The 19,133-nt window shown below is 41.2% G+C and overlaps 1 protein-coding gene across 1 annotated transcript in view; it reads left to right on the plus strand.

Moving 5' to 3' along the window:
* The first annotated feature begins 8,523 nt into the window (after positions 1–8,523).
* RGS5 (regulator of G protein signaling 5) overlaps positions 8,524–19,133 on the plus strand; it is a 46,435-nt gene continuing 35,825 nt past the window's right edge. Inside the window, exon 1 of the mRNA XM_077760045.1 lies at positions 8,524–8,664. Within this exon, the coding sequence (XP_077616171.1) occupies positions 8,621–8,664 (44 nt within the window). The 5' untranslated portion in view covers positions 8,524–8,620. The remainder of the gene's footprint in view (positions 8,665–19,133) is intronic.

The raw sequence follows: 19,133 nt of genomic DNA on the forward strand, positions 1-19,133 counted from the left end.
GTGTGAGGTAGTATCTCAGTGTGGTTTTGATTTGTATTTCCCTGATGATGAGCAATGTTGAGCATCTTTTCATGTGTTTTTTCCCCCTTCAGCTGGAAAATACCAATAGGCAAGAAGGAAACATTATATCCAAGTAAGGCTTTTGTTTTATTTGGAAGAGAGAGATAATAAGTAATGTTTAGATTGTAAAATTAATTTACTCTGTGTTAAAAAATCTATGAGTGGTCATTAAAATAATACAATGTATGACTACCAAATGAGCAAAGCATAATAGAAAGGAATAAAGAAACTCTGTCTCAAATAAAAGGTTAGAAAAAAGGAAAGTATTAACACAAAATAAGATTATAAAAACACATCCAAATATATTATTGATCAAGATCAAATGGAAAAAGTAACTATACTTACCAATTATTAAGGGACATAGACGATCAGATTTAAAACATAAAGAGATATGCTATTTACTTAAAAAAAGAAAAGTAATATAGACCCAGAAGTGGTGAACATAGGCAAGTAGTAATCACAGCAAAGGCGAGATAGACATGTTAATATCAAATAATATGGATTTTAGAGTAAAATTAATTGAGAGAGACAATGACAATATTATAAACAGATTTTTTAAATTAAAAGGTATAGTCATAATGATCTGCCAGGCATTTAACAATATAGTTTCATACTGTACAAAGCAAATACTGTCTCAGTCGCTGGAAGAAACTGAAAAATCCATGTTAAAGTGGGAAGTATTAAAATATCTCAATCAGGAACTGATAAAGAGACATAATGAGTAAGCATGGAGAAGGTTCGAATAAAATGGATAATTATAATAAATATGTGTAGAAGCTTGTATACCCAACAAAAAGAATGCATGTATTTTTCTAAGCATATGAGGAATATTTACTAAAATCTGACTAATAGGCAACAGATTTCAACAGAATTAAAAATCAAAGACCACAGTATCTCAACCGCCATGTAATTAAATCCATACTAAAAATTTTTACCTTAAAAATTGTACTTTTAGAAAGCAAAATACAGTAGGGGTGCCTGGGTGGCTCAGTCCATTGAGTGTCTGACTCTTAATTTTGGCTCAGGTCATGATTTCACAGTCGTGGATCTAGCCCCATGTTGGGCTCTGCACTGAGCAAGGAGCCTGCTGGGGATTCTCTCTCTCCCTCTCTCTGTGCCCCTCCTCCCCACTCTCTCTTTCTCTCTCAAAATAAATAAATAAACTTTAAAAAAAGAAAGTAAAATACAATAACTGAGAACCCACACTTTTTTTTAGTAAGCATGGGCTAAAAGGATATTATACTTAAAATTGCAAAATACTTTAACTAAATAACATATCAACACTTGTATAGTGCAAGTAAAATAATATTAAAGAGAAGACAATTTATGACTTTAAGTAGAAAAAACTGAATACAAATTAACCAAGTGTTTAAAATGATAAACTAATTTTTAAAATATACACAGTAGGGGGTGCCTGGGTGGCTCAGTCACTCAAGAGTCTGATTCTTGACTTCAGCTCAGGTCACGATCTTGCACTTCATGAGTTTGAGCCCTGCATCGGGCTCTGGGCTAACTAACAGTGCAAAGCTTGCTTAGAATTTTTCTCTCTTCCCTCTCTCCCTCTGCCCCTAGTCCACTCATGAACTCTCTCTCTCTCAAAATAAATAAACTTTAAGATAAATAAATATATATATAAATAAATAAGATGTAATAAATAGANTATAATTAAATAAGATGTACTCAATAGACCCAACATTAAAAACAATAGAAGGTAGGAAACAATAAAGATACAAACACAAAGCAATAAAATCAGAAACAAAAGACATAACAAAAAAAATAACAAAAATTAGTTGTTTGAAAAGGCTAACAGAATAAACTTCTGAAAGAAAGAAAGAAAGAAAGAGGAAATACAAAGAAACAAAGAATACCAGGGGGAAAAGGCATAAAACTACAAAGTAGAGATTTTCTAAAAATCAAGAAGTGTACAAATAAACTCGGACACCTAGATGAAATGGACAGTTTTTCAGGAAAATGCAAACTGCCAAAATTGACCCAAGGAGAAATATAAGACTAAGTTAAATTTGTTGCTGCTGGTAAAACTAAAATGGCAATATGAAATCTACTCTTTCAAAGAACCCCAAGCCCAGATAGCTCTTCAAGTTTTATGGACTACATTTTTACAGAACAGATGTGGACCTCTATCTTTGTATTTATTTTTCTCTCCCTCCTGTGCTAAGAATGGTATATTTCTCTCTGATGATTAATGTGTTTCTATCAAACAGGAGGGTGGCTGCTATGTTTGTTATGTCGTATCAAAAACTTATAATTTTAGCATTTCCATTGTGAATTGTGGCTTTTAAGCCTGAAAAAGTATTTTCCTTTGTCATGTTTGACACTTTGTGGCTTGAATTCTTTGCATTAGATCAGAATCACTTCTCTTATGGTGATGGGCATGGAGGAGGGCACTTGTTGGATGAGCACTGGGTGTTATATGGAAACCAACTTGACAATAAACTATTTAAAAAAATTTAAATTCAGCACCAGTGTGAAAATATGATAAGAATATGTATAAAGTACTTTCAACCTCAAAAAAAAAAAAAAAAAAAAAGAATCACTTCTCTTACTTACTTGTGTTTGTATCTTCCTTTAGGCCTTGGTCCATCTCTTTGTTTTTAACTTTTCTAAATAACTTTGTCTTAACTGTGTTCCTTGTCTAAGAATATAGTTGGGTGTTACTTTGTAAGTCTAATGAAAACTTTTCTTTTAATAGGAGATTTAAATCCACTCCCATTTATTGATAGAACTTAAATCTTTGGTCTTAGCTCTGTCATGATATTGTATGATGATGTGTGTTTTGTAGTATTTTCTGTTTTTTGTTCTTTGTGAAATGTCTATTCTCAGCTCTTTAATCTATCATTTTTCTTTCATTTTGGCAAGTAGAAGGGTTCGTATTTTTGTCCTAATGGTTACCTTTGTACGTATACTGTTCTTGTTTTCATTCTGTTCCCTTATTTCACCTGTTCCTATCTTGTTTGCCAGATTCTGTGGGGATCCTTTAACACTAACCCATTGTCTAACCAACAGTCAGTGACCCAATTCTACTTTTCTCTTTCTTCTCCTTTCCCACATTTCCAGTTCCATTATTTGTAGAAAGTTGCATATCAATATGGAAAAGCCAATCTGCAGAAGAACAAGTTGTTTTAAAACAGAATAAACAACTACAGGAAGAAGTGTTATGGCCAACATAAATAAATATGAACAGAAGCTCAAATTCACTAGTAACCAGAAAGGTACAATTTAGAAGGGCATGATTTTTTTTTCTTGGCAAAAAAAAAAAAAAAAATGGTGGTAAAAATCTAAAGCCTGGCAAATGTTGCATATTGGGGAAAGTGAGAGGAAAATGATGCTTCTATGCATTTCTATTGGGGGTCCAGACTGGTCTGACCACTTTATAGTTTTCCAGTATCACATCTACCAATTCCACTTAGTAGGATACATCGTAGAGTGACTCCTCCAGGAGACATATCCAGGGATATTAATTGAAGTCCTTTTGCCAATAGTAAAAAAATTGGAATTGACCTAAGTATTCAATAGTAAGTCTACAGAGAATTGCACCTACATGTGCATATAAAAAATGCTCTCCAGCAATTATAAGAGATAAACTGGAGGCAGAGTGTAAACTCCATACTTGCTGTGTTAGTATTGACGCTTTTTGACCCTCAACAATTTCATCTTCATTTAAAATGAGTGTTCTCTCATTTTAAAAATGACGCTGGAGCATCTGGGTGGCTCAGTCGGTTGAGCGTCAGACTCGATTTTGGCTCAGGTGATGATCCCAGGGTTATGGGTTCAAGCCTCATATCAGGCTTGGCACTGAGAATGCAAAACCTGCTTGGGATTTTCTCTCTTTCCCTCTTTCTCTGCCCCTCCCCTGGTCCTGTGCTCTCTCTCTCTCTCTCTCTCTCTCTCTCTGTCTCTCTCTCTCTTTCTGTCAAAAATAAATAAACATTTTTTTAAAATTTTATTTTATTTATTTATTTTTTCCTACAAATAGTTTATTGTCAGGTTGGTTTCCATATAACACCCAGTGCTCATCCCCACAAGTGCCCTCCTCTATGCCCATCTCCCCCCTCCCCCTCCACACCCATCAGTCCTCAATTTGTTCTCAGCATTCAAGAGTCCCTCATGGTTTGCCTCTTTCCCTTTCCCCCACCATTTCCCCCCTTCTTCTCCCCCATGGTCCTCAGTTAAGTTCCTCCTAATCCTCCTATACGTGCAAACATATGATATTTGTCCTTCTCTGCCTGACTTATTTCGCTCAGTATAACACCCTCAAGGTCCATCCACGTTGCTACACATGGCCAGATTTCATTCTTTCTCATTGCCATGTAGNAAATAAACATTTTTAAATGACATTAATTAGGCCACTTATCTCATGGTTTCATTGAGAGAAATTAATAGGTAAATATATGGAAAGTATTTTTAAAATCCCTGATACATAGAAAATGTTCTGTGTCACTATAGTCTAAAAACAAAAAGTTCAGGGGCGCCTGGGTGGCTGAGTCGGTTGAGCATCCGACTTCAGCTCAGGTCATGATCTCACGGTTTGTGGGTTCAGACCCCGCGTCGGGCTCTGTGCTGACAGCTAGCTCAGAGCCTGGAGCCTGCTTCAGATTCTGTGTCTCCCTCTCTCTCTGACCCTCCCCTGCTCACGCTGTCTCTCGCTCTGTCAGAAATAAAATAAAAGGTTAAAAAATTTAAAAAATGTTCATAATTCTGAATAAAATTATAAGGTGGAGATTATATCACTACATATAAATAAAGCATATATACATAATTACTTCATATTATTTATGAATCCGATGTGCAGGAAGCAATTTTTCAAAGATCTGGAAGAAAACCACATACCAAAATCTGAATAGGGAGTGTGTGTGGAAGATGAGAGAAGAATGGAAAAATGGAAATAGGAATGGTCATTTACAAGGATTTTAGTCCTATCTGTTGCTTTTTTATTTAAAGAAAAAAATGTAGAAGTGAATATAACAACTTGTTGACAGGGTGTACTTCTAGGTGGCAGATTTACAACTTGAACCAGTACATGATTTTAAAAATGTATCAGAAAGAAAGAAATCAAGCACCATGTAAGGTGAACACATCACCTTATTTATTCTGTGTGCTTTCAGTTGGCCTTAGGGTGAAACTCCGACCAGAAGAGATTGATCAGCGGGTGGAAGTCTGTTCACCATCCAGAGGAGCCCAGAAGTTTCCAGATCAGAGATTCTCCCCACCATGTGCCATCACTGGTTACAAAAGGCATCTCGGGGCGCCTGGGTGGCTCCGTGGGTTAAGCATCGGACTTCAGCCCAGGTCATGATCTCACAGCTTGTGAGTACCAGCCCCGCATCAGGCTCTCTGCTATAAGAACAGAGCCCGCTTCAGGTCCTGTCTCCCTCTCTTCTCTGCCCCTCCCCTGCATGCTCTCTGTCTCTCAAAATAAATAAACATTTTTCTAATTAAAAAGGCCATCTCAATAAATGTGTTGTTTAATAATAGTTACATAGGAGCACCTGGGTGGCTCAAACAGTTGAGCATCAGACTCCTGATTTCAGCTCAACTCCGGATCCCAGGGTCATAGGTTCCAGCCCCGAAGAAAGCTCTGTGCTGAGCATGGAGCCTGTTTAAGATTCCACCCTCCTCCCCCTTCCCCATTTACCCACTCTCTCCCTAAAATAAAAAAAAATGTATCTTTAAAAAATAATAATCATAATAGTTAAATAGACGGGTGCATGGTTTAGTTAAGAAAATGAATTAGAAATGAATCACAGACATTCTGCGGGGTCAGCGGGAAATCTTTCCCACCACTTCCCTTCCAGGTCCGGAGGGAATTCCTGCCTCTGTAGAACCAAGCGCCTCAGAGTCCGCACCCCTGTGGCATCCTGCAAAGCACACGGACACCTCTTGAGTTGTTCTCTGAATTCTATTCCCTGCTTCTTAGTGGCCACTCCCAACCACCCCTTTCCGCCTTTTAGAAAGACATTGAAACCACTCCGTATGTGACCACCTGTTTCTCTTTCCCTGTGGTGTTATAGCTTTTTACATTTTTCATACATTTACTATCATTTTGAGGGATGTTTGGGAGGGAGAGGAGAAAAAAATAGTTCTATTTAATTTAAAAAGAACTTCAAATGTATTTTACATGAGCGTAATTGTTAATTTTACGCGTCAACTTAACTGGCCACAGGGCGCCCAGATATTTGACTAAACATGATTCTAGTCATGTGGGTGAATCTAGTCATGATTCTAGTCTGTGGGGGTGGCTTTGGATGAGATTAACATTTGAACCAGCCAACCCGTTTGCCCTCCCCAGTGTGGGTGGGTCTCATCCAACCCACTTAAGTCCTGAATAGAACAAAAATACCAAGGACACGAGCATTCATTCTCTCTTCCTGCCCATCTTCGTTGGCCCCTGGGTCTTCTCCCGGTCTTCAGACGTGGACTCAGACTAGAAATCTACCCCAGGCTCTGCGTCTCAGTGCTTTGTGCTAAGACTACACACCACTGGGTCTCCTGGGCCTGAAGCTTGGGGACTGTGGGTCTTGGGGCTTCTCAGCCTTCGCATCACATAAATCAATTCCTTGTAATAAATCTCTCTTTATATAAAGTATATATATGTCTGTGTTTCTCTGTAGAACCCTGATTAATACAATGAGCAGGCTCTTTTACATGCTCTCAGGCGATTCCACCCTTAATGAAGCTTTAGAAACAAATAGGTACTGGATTCTTACTTATTTCTATTGCGTTTCGCATCTTTTCATACTTCGGGTTCTAGACCACCTTTTGGTATGACTGAGATCATTTTGATTCTTGAATCGTCCACCCCGTGCATCACATGAGCTCTTCTGATCAGCCAGAAACCTGCTTTGATCTTCGGCCCTGGCTAAGACATCATCCTCCGTGGCTCTACATTAATTGTTTTCATATTATTCTCTCCTCCCTGTATTCATAAACATGAAGCAGTAACTTAAGCTCTTGCCCCAAGGAGTCTCCTCTGCTAGTTTAGATATTCCCAACCTGAGACTCAATGGTCAACAATGCTGTTCATAATCTCTACCAACACTGAGTGTTCCATCCCTCAGAATAGTTGATCTTCAGGTGTTTATGCAGCCAGGAAATGGCAGAATCTGGACAGTTGCACTTAGTTCAAGCAATATTTTCAAATGTCGATGTGGGTTTACAAAGGTGAATATGACACAGTTCCTCGCTAATAAAATATATGGTGTAACGCTGTGGTCCTCAAACCTTTTTGATTACAAATTATAGTCAGAAACACAGCTTATCTACTGACCGTGTTCATATATCCACATTGATAATTAAAGCAAAAATTTCAGGAGACCATGTTTAAGTTTCCTCGTGCAATGTAGTTGCATATATGTCTATTACAATCTATTTATTTAATTTAGAATGTTATATCCTAATAGACTTCTATTGATTTTCAAGCCAATAACGGGTCCTGACCAACGGTTTAAAACAAATAATGTCAGACAACACGGAACTCTATGAGAATCATCTTGAATTCTAAATTTAGAGCTTTTCTTACAGATGGTAATGGTGCTGTTTATTTTTAGCTTGGACTCCTGCCTGCCCCTTCAGGGCATTGTATTAATTTATCAATCCCTTGGGTCCTAACAGGATGAAACACAAATAAGGTAACTTTTGGTGGAAATAATCCTGGAGTGGCAGGAGGCAGGGAAAGGTTGAAAGGTAAGGGAAGACAAGCCTGGCTCAGGACGGGTAGTGGGGGATGGGTCCAAGGAATTAGCTGAAGTCATTACTAAAGTAAAGACTAATCAGAAGACCAATGACAGAACCAGGGGACCTGGGGGTGATCCCTAGTGGATAGAATGGTGTAGGGCCTTTTATTTCTTATATCACTAAGCTCAGGGCTCATTTCCTCCCCCACATCTTATCTGGTGGCCCTTGAAAGCTTACACGTCGGTCCTTCCTCCGTCGCTCACTTACGTTGCATTGATATGATGCTTTTGGGTCTCGAGAGCAGGGAATGCCTTTCTTTGAATCCCTAGCATCCCGCTAAGTGCCTGGCAGCCTGGCACACGGAGGCACTCAGTACACATCCCCAGGGCTTTTCTAAGTCTCGCCTTCTCCACTGTGACACAGAGTTGGGCTGACCGGTGTCCAGGGCCTTTGCAGTCCTAACAGGCTATGATTTGGACAGATCTGGGCGGGCCGGGGTCCTCTGCTCCGCGACTGGTTCACATTCACACGTTAAAATGTGAATGACCTGTGTGCACAAGAGAGGGCCCTGCCCTGGAAGAATGAATGTCATCATTGGAGCAGCCGGAGACTAATGCTGCAGAGACAGGATTCCAGCCTCCTCCTCCTCTTCCTCCTCCTCCTCCTCCTCCTCCAACTGCTGATCCCCGGCCAGAGATTTCCTCTGAGGTCTGGATTGGTCCAGGAAGCAACAGAGGGCTGGCAAAGAGCCTCTATATATTCCTTGGAGGGAAAGGCAGTCCTAGACAGTTCAGAAGTTTTCAAAGACCCGCTCTGCTCTGCAGAATCTTGTGTTCATAACTGAGAAGTTAAGCCGCCACGTGCCAAAATGTGCAAAGGACTTGCTGCTTTGCCCCATTCGTGCCTGGAAAGGTGAGAACCAAGTTATTTGGGCTTAAGAGATGCAGATACAGAGAATCTTGGCGCAGGGGGAGGCTCTCAGAGACAATAGAGAGCTTTTGTTGTTTGTGCTGAAACAGGTCTGTGATTACAGATTGGGGCTCGCCTCCTCCCTCTCTGCTAACAGCACAGAGGCTTGGAAGATCTGAGCTATAGGAGGCAGATAGAGGCAGCCTGGGGTATCTCATGCATCACTTAAGATCTCGAACTTCATTTCCTCCGAGGAGATGTCTCGTCCATAGGGTGCTGGCTCAGAGTCAGAAGTGTATGGTTAAGAGCGTGGAATACAATATCGAACCGCCTGTGTTTGAATCCCAGCTCCACTATTTTGTGGGGTCGGGCAATTTATTCACTCTCTGTATCTCAGTTTCCTTCTCTGTGAAACGGACATGCCAGTAACCTGCCTGGGGGGCGGTTATGAGGATTGCATGAATTACTGTATATTAATCCCTCAGCACACTCTCTGGCACGTATCAGAACTGTATAAACGTTAACCTTTATTGATTAATGTACGTGGATTGAGACAGGGAGGCAGGTTTGCAATGAGGAAGAGGGGATTGCTCACTGTTCTTTGTTTTTTTTTTTTGTTTTTTTTTTTTTTTTTTTTTTTTTTTTNACTCTCTGGCACGTATCAGAACTGTATAAACGTTAACCTTTATTGATTAATGTACGTGGATTGAGACAGGGAGGCAGGCTTGCAATGAGGAAGAGGGGATTGATCACTGTTCTTTGTTTTTTTTTTTGTTTTTTTTGTTTGTTTTTATTTTTAATAGTTTATTGTCAAATTAGTTTCCACATAACACTCAGTGCTTGATCACTGTTCTTTGTATATCGATCCCCTTCAATAAAATTAGCCAGAGTCCTGGCGAGAGGAAAGCGATCAGGACACAGGGGTTGAGTATTAGCTGGCCTTCTTTTTTAGATAAATGGGAAAACACCTTCGAGTTTCTCTGTTACCCTCTGGCTGGACAATATTCTGGAGGGAATCCTAAACATTTGGGTCAAGTAAAGAGAAGAAAAGAAATATCTGACTTGTTAGAAAAGTTAACCCAACAACCCTACCTGATGCAGAGAAATAGAGATGTTTATTCTCCTCTTATTTCGTAAGCATGGATTTGATTGCATTTGGTATGAGGCTTCATTATTTAAAGGAAATAAAGGTGACCTGTATGCAACCTAACCCCATCCCTGAAGGCTCTGGTGGTGTTTACCTAAGAAGGTCGTGTTCAATGGGCTATTTAGGATCTTTCTCATCTCTTACAAGCTCAGATCTGGCTCCTATTTCTGTTTTATATCTGATTCATGATCAACCTTAATACTGAATCACTTTTGGAATCTCTGAGTGCACAATGAACTCTTATGCTCCAGGATATAACTAAGGTGCGTGTATTAGGGTGGCCAAGGAGCAAGCAATTTTTCCTGCATTGCCTGAACCTTTTCATTTACTGGCCTTGGTAGAATCTTGCAATTGTGTCCTAGTAAGTCTGTGTGTGTGTGTGTGTGTGTGTGTGAGAGAGTGTGTGGTTGATTTCCATTGCAAATAGAGTCTGATTTCCAATTATAATGCTGCCTGAGAGGAGTGTTTTAGAGGAACAAGGTTGTGCAACTGTTAGCACACATTCGTGGAAAAAGTCCAAGACTATCTATTCTAAGGGAAGCATGTTGCCTGAATGAATGCATCAAAACCCACCATCCCTTTCTCTTCTCTGTCTCTGATCTCCCTCTTCACCAGATGTCCCCCCTCCCCATTTCTCTCCATGCTACAAGAGGAACATGGGTTGGTCTCAATGCTTATAAAGATACTTGAAGACTCAGGTAAAAGAAATTAGGACAACATACATTCATACAAAACAAATCTGTTTATAATGCAAAGCTCTGCTTGAAGAGTTAAGTTGCACCTTTTAGTTGCTTTGGAAATAAAATTCAGCTTACAAAAATCAGATTAACATGTTGTGATTTATCCTGGTGGAAAGGGGACCCATGAAGGAGTAAGAAGCAGATTCAGCCTTATCGTTATCTAAATTTGCACCCATGAGAAATTTCTTTCGCTGCCCCAGGAAAGCTTCTATCTTCTTATTTAATCAGTGAGACTTGGATTTGCTGTTCTCTAACATCCTTTTCCATTCTAACATAGTTTCAATATGTTCAAAGCACAGTGAACTCACTGGCTAGTAGGAGATGCAATTAAAGGGAAATTTATCAAATGAATTTCTCTCTAAACATTTGGGAGCCAAAAAGCCCTGTGCTAAAATCATGGCGGTGGCAGAAAAAACCTACTCAGTAATTCTAATTCTGATCTATAAGAAGGCAAACTGTACATCCTGTACCTGGAGATTTAATCCCACCCAGAAAATATTCCTTTTTCAATGTGGAGGGAAGCATTAAACCAGAGTCAGCTTGGATGTAATGATAGAAACTATTCTTTCTTTAAATCTTTAAGATAACTGCTTATTAAAACTCAAAGTTGACCTCACATATTTTTATATGTGTGACCAGTAATCCAATTTGAGCAACAAATGGCCACCATCCCAGATTTCTACCCTGTGGTATATTGAAATTGGTGCTATGTGGGTGAGAATATTACAGTCAATGGAAAAATGAAAGAAGTAGAGTCAATTGAAGTTCTTATTTTTTACTCATGATTCTTTTTCTTTTTTAAAAAATATTTATTTATTTTAAGAGAGAGAATGAGCCGAGGAGGGGCAGAGAATGAGAGGGAGACAGAGAATCCCAAGCTGGCTCTGCACTGTCAGTGCGGAGCTCAGTCCCCTGAACTGTGATCATGACCTGAGCCAAAAACAAGAGTTGGATGATTAACCGACTGAGCCACCCAGATTTTATGCCCCTTACCCGTGATTTTAAATGTTGAATTTGAGACTCGTTTTGAAAATTCGTTTTGTTCCTAGAGTCTCTTGAATTTTTCTGAATGAGCTTAACTTTTAAAGTAAACATTGCTGGGGGGCCTGGTTAAGTGTCCAGGTCTTGATTTCAGCTCAGGTCATGATCTCACAGTTCATGGGTTTGAGCCTCACATCAGGCTCTGTGCTGGCAGTGCAGACCCCTGCCTCTCCCCTGCTCCTTCTCTCTCTCTCTCTCTCAAAATAAGTTTTTAAAAAATTTAAAAAAAATAAACATTGCTCTTTGGAAGAAGACAACAATATTCTGAAATAAAAAGCATTATGATGAGTCCCAAAAAGTTGTTAGTGTAATATAAGGCAGCCTTATGATGATCTCTTATCATGTGATCTCTTATCAATGTGATTATTATCATTGTTCTCCCTCAGTGCTGACTAGTCCTGTTGCCAAGGTCACAGTTCCTCCCAACGTGAAAAGGGGAGGAAACAAATGATGAAGGTTCGGCTTCTGACAGAGAGCTTTCCCTAGGATATTAATAGTGTCACGACCTCTTTATCTCTGTCAGTGTCAGCTGTAGGTCTGATTTCTTTTTTAAAAAAATTTTTAAATCTTTATTTATATCTGAGAGAGAGAGAGAGTGGGTGCAAGTGGGGAGGGGCAGAGAGAGAGAGGGAGACACAGAATCTGAAGCAGGTTCCAGGCTCTGAGCTAGCTGTCAGCACAGAGCCCGATGCGGGGCTCGAACTCACGAACTGCGAGATCATGACCTGAGCCGAAGTCAGACGCTCAACCAACTAAGCCACCCAGGTGGCCCTCAACACAGCTCTTTCAAAGGCACGAATACATCCTTGGGCCAACTGTGGAGAAAACTGTAGCAGTAAAATTGGACAAGTCGTAGCTCAGTCAGGATCGGTAAGAGATCATCAGAGGAGCCCACAGGGAGAGTGGCGGAGCCTCCAGTTGACTTTAGGATCTTGCTTTCAGCAAATAAGTGTGAATCTGAAGCTTGCTGTAGCTCATAGTCCTGTGATATAGTCGCCAATAGTTCACTGAAATTCTATAACTTTAAGGAAGAAAATGAACAATTTAACAAAATTGAGGGGTGGGGAATCACTAACAATAACTTTGTGTGGATTCTTATTGATGACACAGTATTGATCATTTCTCTGGACTATTGCCTTTCAAACCTCCACACTTGCCTTAGGCATAAGGATGGAGGACCCAGACCGTGCTCTTGAGGAAATTGCAGCCCAGTTAGGGAGATAAACAGCAAGAAACTAGTGCATGGAAACTAGTTGAGCTCCACTATGAAAGAATAAATGCATGGAGTTTTCCTGACCCCAAAAGCTCTCTGAGCACCACCTCTCTCCCCCTGCAACAGCTTTTGATGGTCAGGGAAACTGCAGGAAGATACTGGAAACGATACTTAAGGCAGGCTCGTGAACTAAATCTCAGAAAGGAGTGAGCCCAGTCTCGATGGGAAGAGCCCAGAAAAAGAAGGCATTTCAAGGCCAACTGCGGAGCCTACTTGTGCAAAGTCAAGGAGGGGAGAGCCCAGGGAGCTTGGCTGCTGTTAGGACATCTTTGTACTCTTGATGTTATCTTCCCCAGGCAAGCACAAAGGGAACTTTGAATTTCTAATCAGTTACCCTCCTGTGCAGCTCCTCGTCCTTTTTACTGTTTCCTGGGGACTTGTCAAAGTCCCCTCTACTGTCTGTGAAGATTGAAGAGATCTACGCAGGAGGAAACATATCCACCTCCTCTTTACCTAAGAGTTTATTTACCAAAAGAGTTTATTTACCAAAAAAGACAATCTACTTGGCATATAGTAGGTACTTAATAACTATTTTTGTCAAGAGAATGCATGAATAAATTTACAAGCGGAAATAGGCTCGCTTCCTGGGTTGGCCTGGTGCTTCATCTGTCCCCAAAGGGATAGTGGAAAGCAATAGCAGTGACATTTGGGGCTGCCATGGGAGAGAGTGTCTGTTCCAAAACAAAGCGGGATTCCCGTGGGGGAGGGGAGGAGGAGGAGAGGGTGGAGGGTGGAGAGGAGACTCCCTCGAGCCTTTCTGCCACTTTCTTGTGAAAGCCTTGTTAAAGGGGTGAATCTTCTTGTTTCTAGTGAGGGTAGGCCTGCAGCTATTGGTGAAGCTCCTAAAATAAAACAATATGGCTTTAGCTCTTTCTCAGGCAGTTACTACACCAGCTTCTCTGATGAATTACATCCCCCAAAGGGGCACCTCTTCCTCGTCTTTCATTCAGCCTCATTCAGCCTGGCCTAGGTTGAGACACCAGATATCAACTCAAAACACCTTTGGATCCCCAAATCTTTGGTTTGGAAGGATCTTTGAAAGGTTATCTAATTTTTCCGGGGCACCTGGGTGGCTCAGTTGGTTAAGCATCCGACTTCGGCTCACGTCATAATATCATAGTTCATGGGTTCGAGCCCCGAGTAGGGCTCTGTGCTGACAGCTCAGAGCCTGGAGCCTGCTTCGGATTCTGTGTCTCCCCCTCTCTCTGTCCCTCTGCTGCTTATGCGCTCTCTCTCTCTGTCTCTCTCTTTTAAAAATAAAAAACATTAAATTTTTTGAAATTATCTAATTTTTGCTCCTTTTGCAAAGACTACCCACTGTTACGGGATAGCTGATATCTAGGGATGGGGTTAATGTTTCTGCGGCTCATGTTCATGGCTTTTGTCTGCCTGCTGGCCAGAAAGCAAAGGGACTAAACTTTAATTAGTTCCGTCAGGAACAATCCTTAGTAACAGGAACCAGACTATGGCTGGAGGCCAGAAGATAGCAGGTCCCTATCTCCTTCTTTCTTTAAAGTTCCAATCAGTTCTAGATAACATTGAGCCTGCACTGGATTTTAAAGGCTGAGTCACCCAAAGGATAAAGACAATGAAAGCCTGTTTTTGACTGCCTAAGATTATACATTTTGGGAATACTAAAGAAAATCCCGAGTGAAGTAAACCCAGAGAAGGACAGGAGCTCACAGTCTATTCCCTGCCTTCACATGAGCGGTGAGGTGGAATAGAAAGACTGTGGTGTTCCTAACTCTATCTCTATTACTTCCTAGCTGTGTGAACTCAAGAAAGTCACTAAACGTCTCTGAGCTTCATTTCCTCATCTGTAAATAAGGATATTTTTCTTGTTGGTGTAGAGATGCTATAATCCTTATTAAAGAATTCCTTTCCTTCCATCCTTCTTTCTCTCTTCACGGTGGGGGTGGNTTTTCATCCTTCCTCATGGTGATCTCTTTTTTTGTAATAATAAAGATGAATTTGTCAGATAGCATAGTATCTTTACCATATCATCCACAATTCTTTCAGCAAGTATCTCCTTTAAAAACATACCAACTTTCCCCAAAACATTAAAAGACTTTGAAAACCATGACTGTACTTAAAAATGAACAACTCTTTAATATTTGTAAATATCCAGGAAGCATCTAAATATCCTCAATGGTCTTTTTGCAGTTGGATTGTTTGAATTAGGATCAAACACGGACCCTACTTTTGTATTGCTATTACTGAGTTATATTATTATTAGGTGAGGCACCTTGGTGGCTCTGTCAGTTAAGCGTCCGACTGCGGCTCAGGTCATGATCTCGTGGTTCATGGGTTCGAGTCCCACATCAGGCTCTGTGCTGACAGCCAGGCTCTGAGCTGGCTGTCAGCACAGAGCCTGGAGCCTGTTCCCAATTCTATGTCTCCCTCTCTCTCTGACCCTCCCCTGCTCATGCTATCTCTCTCTCTCTCTCTCAGAAATAAAGTAAAAAACATTAAAAAATTTAAAAATATATTATTATTAGGTAGATATGCATTAGTGATCAATCTAATGTTCTTTTTACAATTAATTGGGCTCAGTTACACAAAAGCACTTTTCACAAAAGCCCCTAAGAAGCCTAGAGACAGGGAGGCCAGTGCTTTTCTCTGGTGGGGAGACATTAGCAATCTTTTTGGGGGTGGGGATTCATGTTTTATTTATTTTTGAAACAGAGAGAGAGAGAGCATGAGCAGGGGAGGGGCAGAGAGATGGGGGTAGAGGATCCAAAATGGGGTCTGTGCTAAAAACAGTGAGCCTAATGCAGGGCTCAAACTCACAGACCATGAGATCATGTCCTGAGCTGAAGTCTGACATCAACCGACTGAGCTCCCCAGGCACCCCAGAAATCTTACTTTGAAGCGATTTGACAGAGCAGGTGTGGTGAGGTGGGGTGCACGGTTCACAAGCAACGCTGACCTGAGGGGTTTGTGTCTAGTGCCCTTTCTTCCACCCTTCCTGTCCCTTCATGGACTGCAAAAACCTCACTTAGCCTGCCAGCCTTCTTTCATCACATCACGTTAATTAAGCTCCTACTGCATACAGTGCACCATGCCGAGACCTGGAAGCCTACTAAGCTACTGATCCTTCTTCCACTCTTTTACTTCTCATGGGTGAGGGAACAGAGCCCTCGCCCCGATGGGCTGCTCAGCTACCTCACAGGCAGTCAACCTGCCCTAAGACTGAACAGATGTCCGTAAACCTCCACCCAGGCACAGATAACACGTAAACCCCAGACGTACATGTTGGGATGGATTGAGAGACCCTTACATCACTCCTTAGCCAATAGGCTTCCTGTCTTTTATTTCTCTTTTTTCTTGCAATTATTTGTAGAACACAAGAATTTTTAGATGCAAGTGTAAAAGGCGATATAACACATGCAGAGGGTACTGGGTAGGGAATAGGGACCCTGAGCTATAACCTTGGCTTCTAATAAGCAGCAGAGTGTGAGTTATGAGTCATGTGCCTCTCTGGGCCTCATTACCGTGCTTGTAACAGTGATGAGTCAGTTAACAGGATCTTCTACCTTTCTTCCAGCTTTGTCACTTTGTTGTTCTTAATTTGGACACCATGTATTTTGAGGAAAGATTGTACTTTTATTCTAATTTTGCCTCTCCTCCCAAGTCCTGCAGGAAGGCCAGGGAACTAACTTCTGGATGTAGCCTGAAAGCAGCAATCAATTAAGATGTGCAGCTTTCTTCCACCCACTTTGGATCTCAATGGGCTAAATTAAGAACCCCATATTTCTTAAAAATACTCGTGACACATTCAGAATAAACTTTCAGTTTGTGAAAAATCTGTATTTATGTGCAGTGGAATGTGATTCTTTTATTTTGGTGAATTCCATGAAAGGAAAAGATGGTTTCAATCTCTTGTCAAATTGGAGGGTAACGTGGGTTCAGTGGTCATGGATTCTAACAGTCTGTGACTTCTGTACTTTGTTTACAGCTAACCTCCAGAGTGTAAGCTCTCAGAGGGCAGGGAGGGTAATGTGATAATAGAACACAGACTCACCTGGCCTTGGTGGTGTGGTTCTATCCACTGCTTTCATGCCGTGTCATGTTTTTCTCCGGTCAGTGGAAAGAGTAGCCTACCCAGGCCCTTCCAAATGCCACCCAGAGCAGGACTCAGCCTCTACCTTAAGGTGAAATAGTTTTCATCCTTGAGGCTAGAATGAGAAGGGTTGAATCAGGATTTCTAAGCCTTTATATATGTAACCAATTTTCATCTACCAGCTGAGTAGATGCTGGAGTCCTCCCAATTCTTAGGGACTGCTTTGGACCCCAAGAATCCGTGGCAGGCATACAGCACAAGATGGCTGCAATTTCTGCCTCTGTGAGGACATACAGCTTGCCTCTACCTGAAGCATTAGAAATTGGGTCTTTCCTAGAAAATCTGAAGGTGCAGTCAACCTAATCATAGGATGCCTGTGTCATCCGCACAGCCGATACACATGGGACTGGGTTTATTGGCTCTGAGCAGAGTGCTCCTGGAAGCCTCAGACAGGGCATTTCTTTGCAAAGCATTCTATCCAGTTCCTGTGTCAAGATAAAAGAAGTTGGTCTGACATTTTTTTTATTCTCCTTCAACAAGGAAATAGTGCAAGGTTGAAAGGATTCAGCCAAGCAGTCCTTAAATGCTTTGGGCAGTCGACATCTGATCTCAATGGCTCTAGGGATAGCAAATGAGGCCAAGTCCATTGGTCTATATTCTACACCTTCTTCTCTCTTCTATCCGACTGCTTCCTGGGCCACTTCTCCAACCACACCTAGCCCATCTGGATGGACTTTCACTCGGAGCCTCAAACTCTGCACTCCAGAAAGATGTTGGAACCACCACATTTAAGTCAGATGAGGAGATGCAGCATGAAGTAAAACACTTGAAAAATGTCAAGAGCTCTCCTCTGCAAGGGCTTATTATTGGTAGGGAAGCATGTGGAGCTGTTTTGGTCAAGCTGCTACTTTTTGACATTTTCTTGTGCAGAACATCTGTCTGGGGATGAGGCACTGGTCTATGGGGATTCGGGAAAGTTAGAAAGAATCAAGATGTTCCACTAACAAAGCCCTTGGTTTGGTTTGGCAACGTGTTTGAAGTGACAGTTTACAAGAGATACCTGTGTCAGGACCGTGGGACCGGATGACCTATGCACTTTGGGGGCAAGGTCAACAGTGCAGGTCACACGGAAGACTTTCTCCAAAGAGCCCATTGTCTGAGGTCTGGTGCTGGTGCTTTCTGAGTGACAGGCTTCCAGAAGCTTAGGCTTTGTTTTCGAATACCCCAAATCCAAAAATGTACGTCACTTGAACATGCACATTTATACATGTGTGCGTGTACACACACACACACACACACACACACACACACACCTCTGAGACCCACGCAGACAAATTGAAAGCAAAGCTGTTCACAAAGATGAATGTAGACTGAAGGGAATTTTCTTTCTTTTTTGGCAAACATGACTCCTGCCTTCATAGTTAGTGTTATACTTTCTCCTTTAGCTGGCAATGTCAAGGGGAAAACCCTTTGTAAGTTGGGATTTTCTCAAAATTCTCAGCCGAGGGTTCAAAAGCCTTTAGATTTTTTTTAATTGCCCTCTAACTTTTTTCTTCCAGATTCACCAAGAATAGCTTAACCTTTGTCTCCCTTCTTGGGCCACACAGGGCCCTTCGTAATTAAGCCAGAATGAGTACCAAAGGCTAGAAGGGCAGGGAGGGAAGAAATACGTGACTTTCATCAGCCACTCATGGAACACATTTTGTTAAATGCATACTGGCTTAAGAGTAAGAAAAGGACAAGAATAGCAAAGACAAATGATGGTTATGACAGTCTAGAAATGAGTGCCTTGCACAATCTTGATTGCTCAGATGCACACGGTAAAGCCAAGTGTCCAGAACTGATGGATTCTGCTCCTTCAGAGGAGATGTGATGTGTTTTTCTCTCTCCTCTAAGACCATCAACTCAAAATCACAGGCTGAGAACAGGAGCAGAGTCACAGAGAAACTCCTTCTTTTCTAGACGAGAAAACAGGTCCAGACCTTTTGATGACTGGTCCAAGATCACAGAGCTGGTTAGAGTTGAAGCTAATTCAAAGTCTGCAGCTTGACTTTTCACCTTTTTTAGCTGATGAACTTCAATTTATTAATTTTGTACATCTTCACTTTTAAAATACTTCTTCCGAAGACACCGCCTTTCAAAAGGTTTTGGTTACCAAATAAACTGTAGTCTATAAGAAAAAAATGTGTCTCCCCATGTCAACTTACC

Source organism: Crocuta crocuta, unplaced genomic scaffold (assembly GCF_008692635.1).
Source record: "Crocuta crocuta isolate KB4526 unplaced genomic scaffold, BGI_CrCroc_1.0 scaffold133, whole genome shotgun sequence".
In the NCBI taxonomy this organism is placed as follows: domain Eukaryota; kingdom Metazoa; phylum Chordata; class Mammalia; order Carnivora; family Hyaenidae; genus Crocuta; species Crocuta crocuta.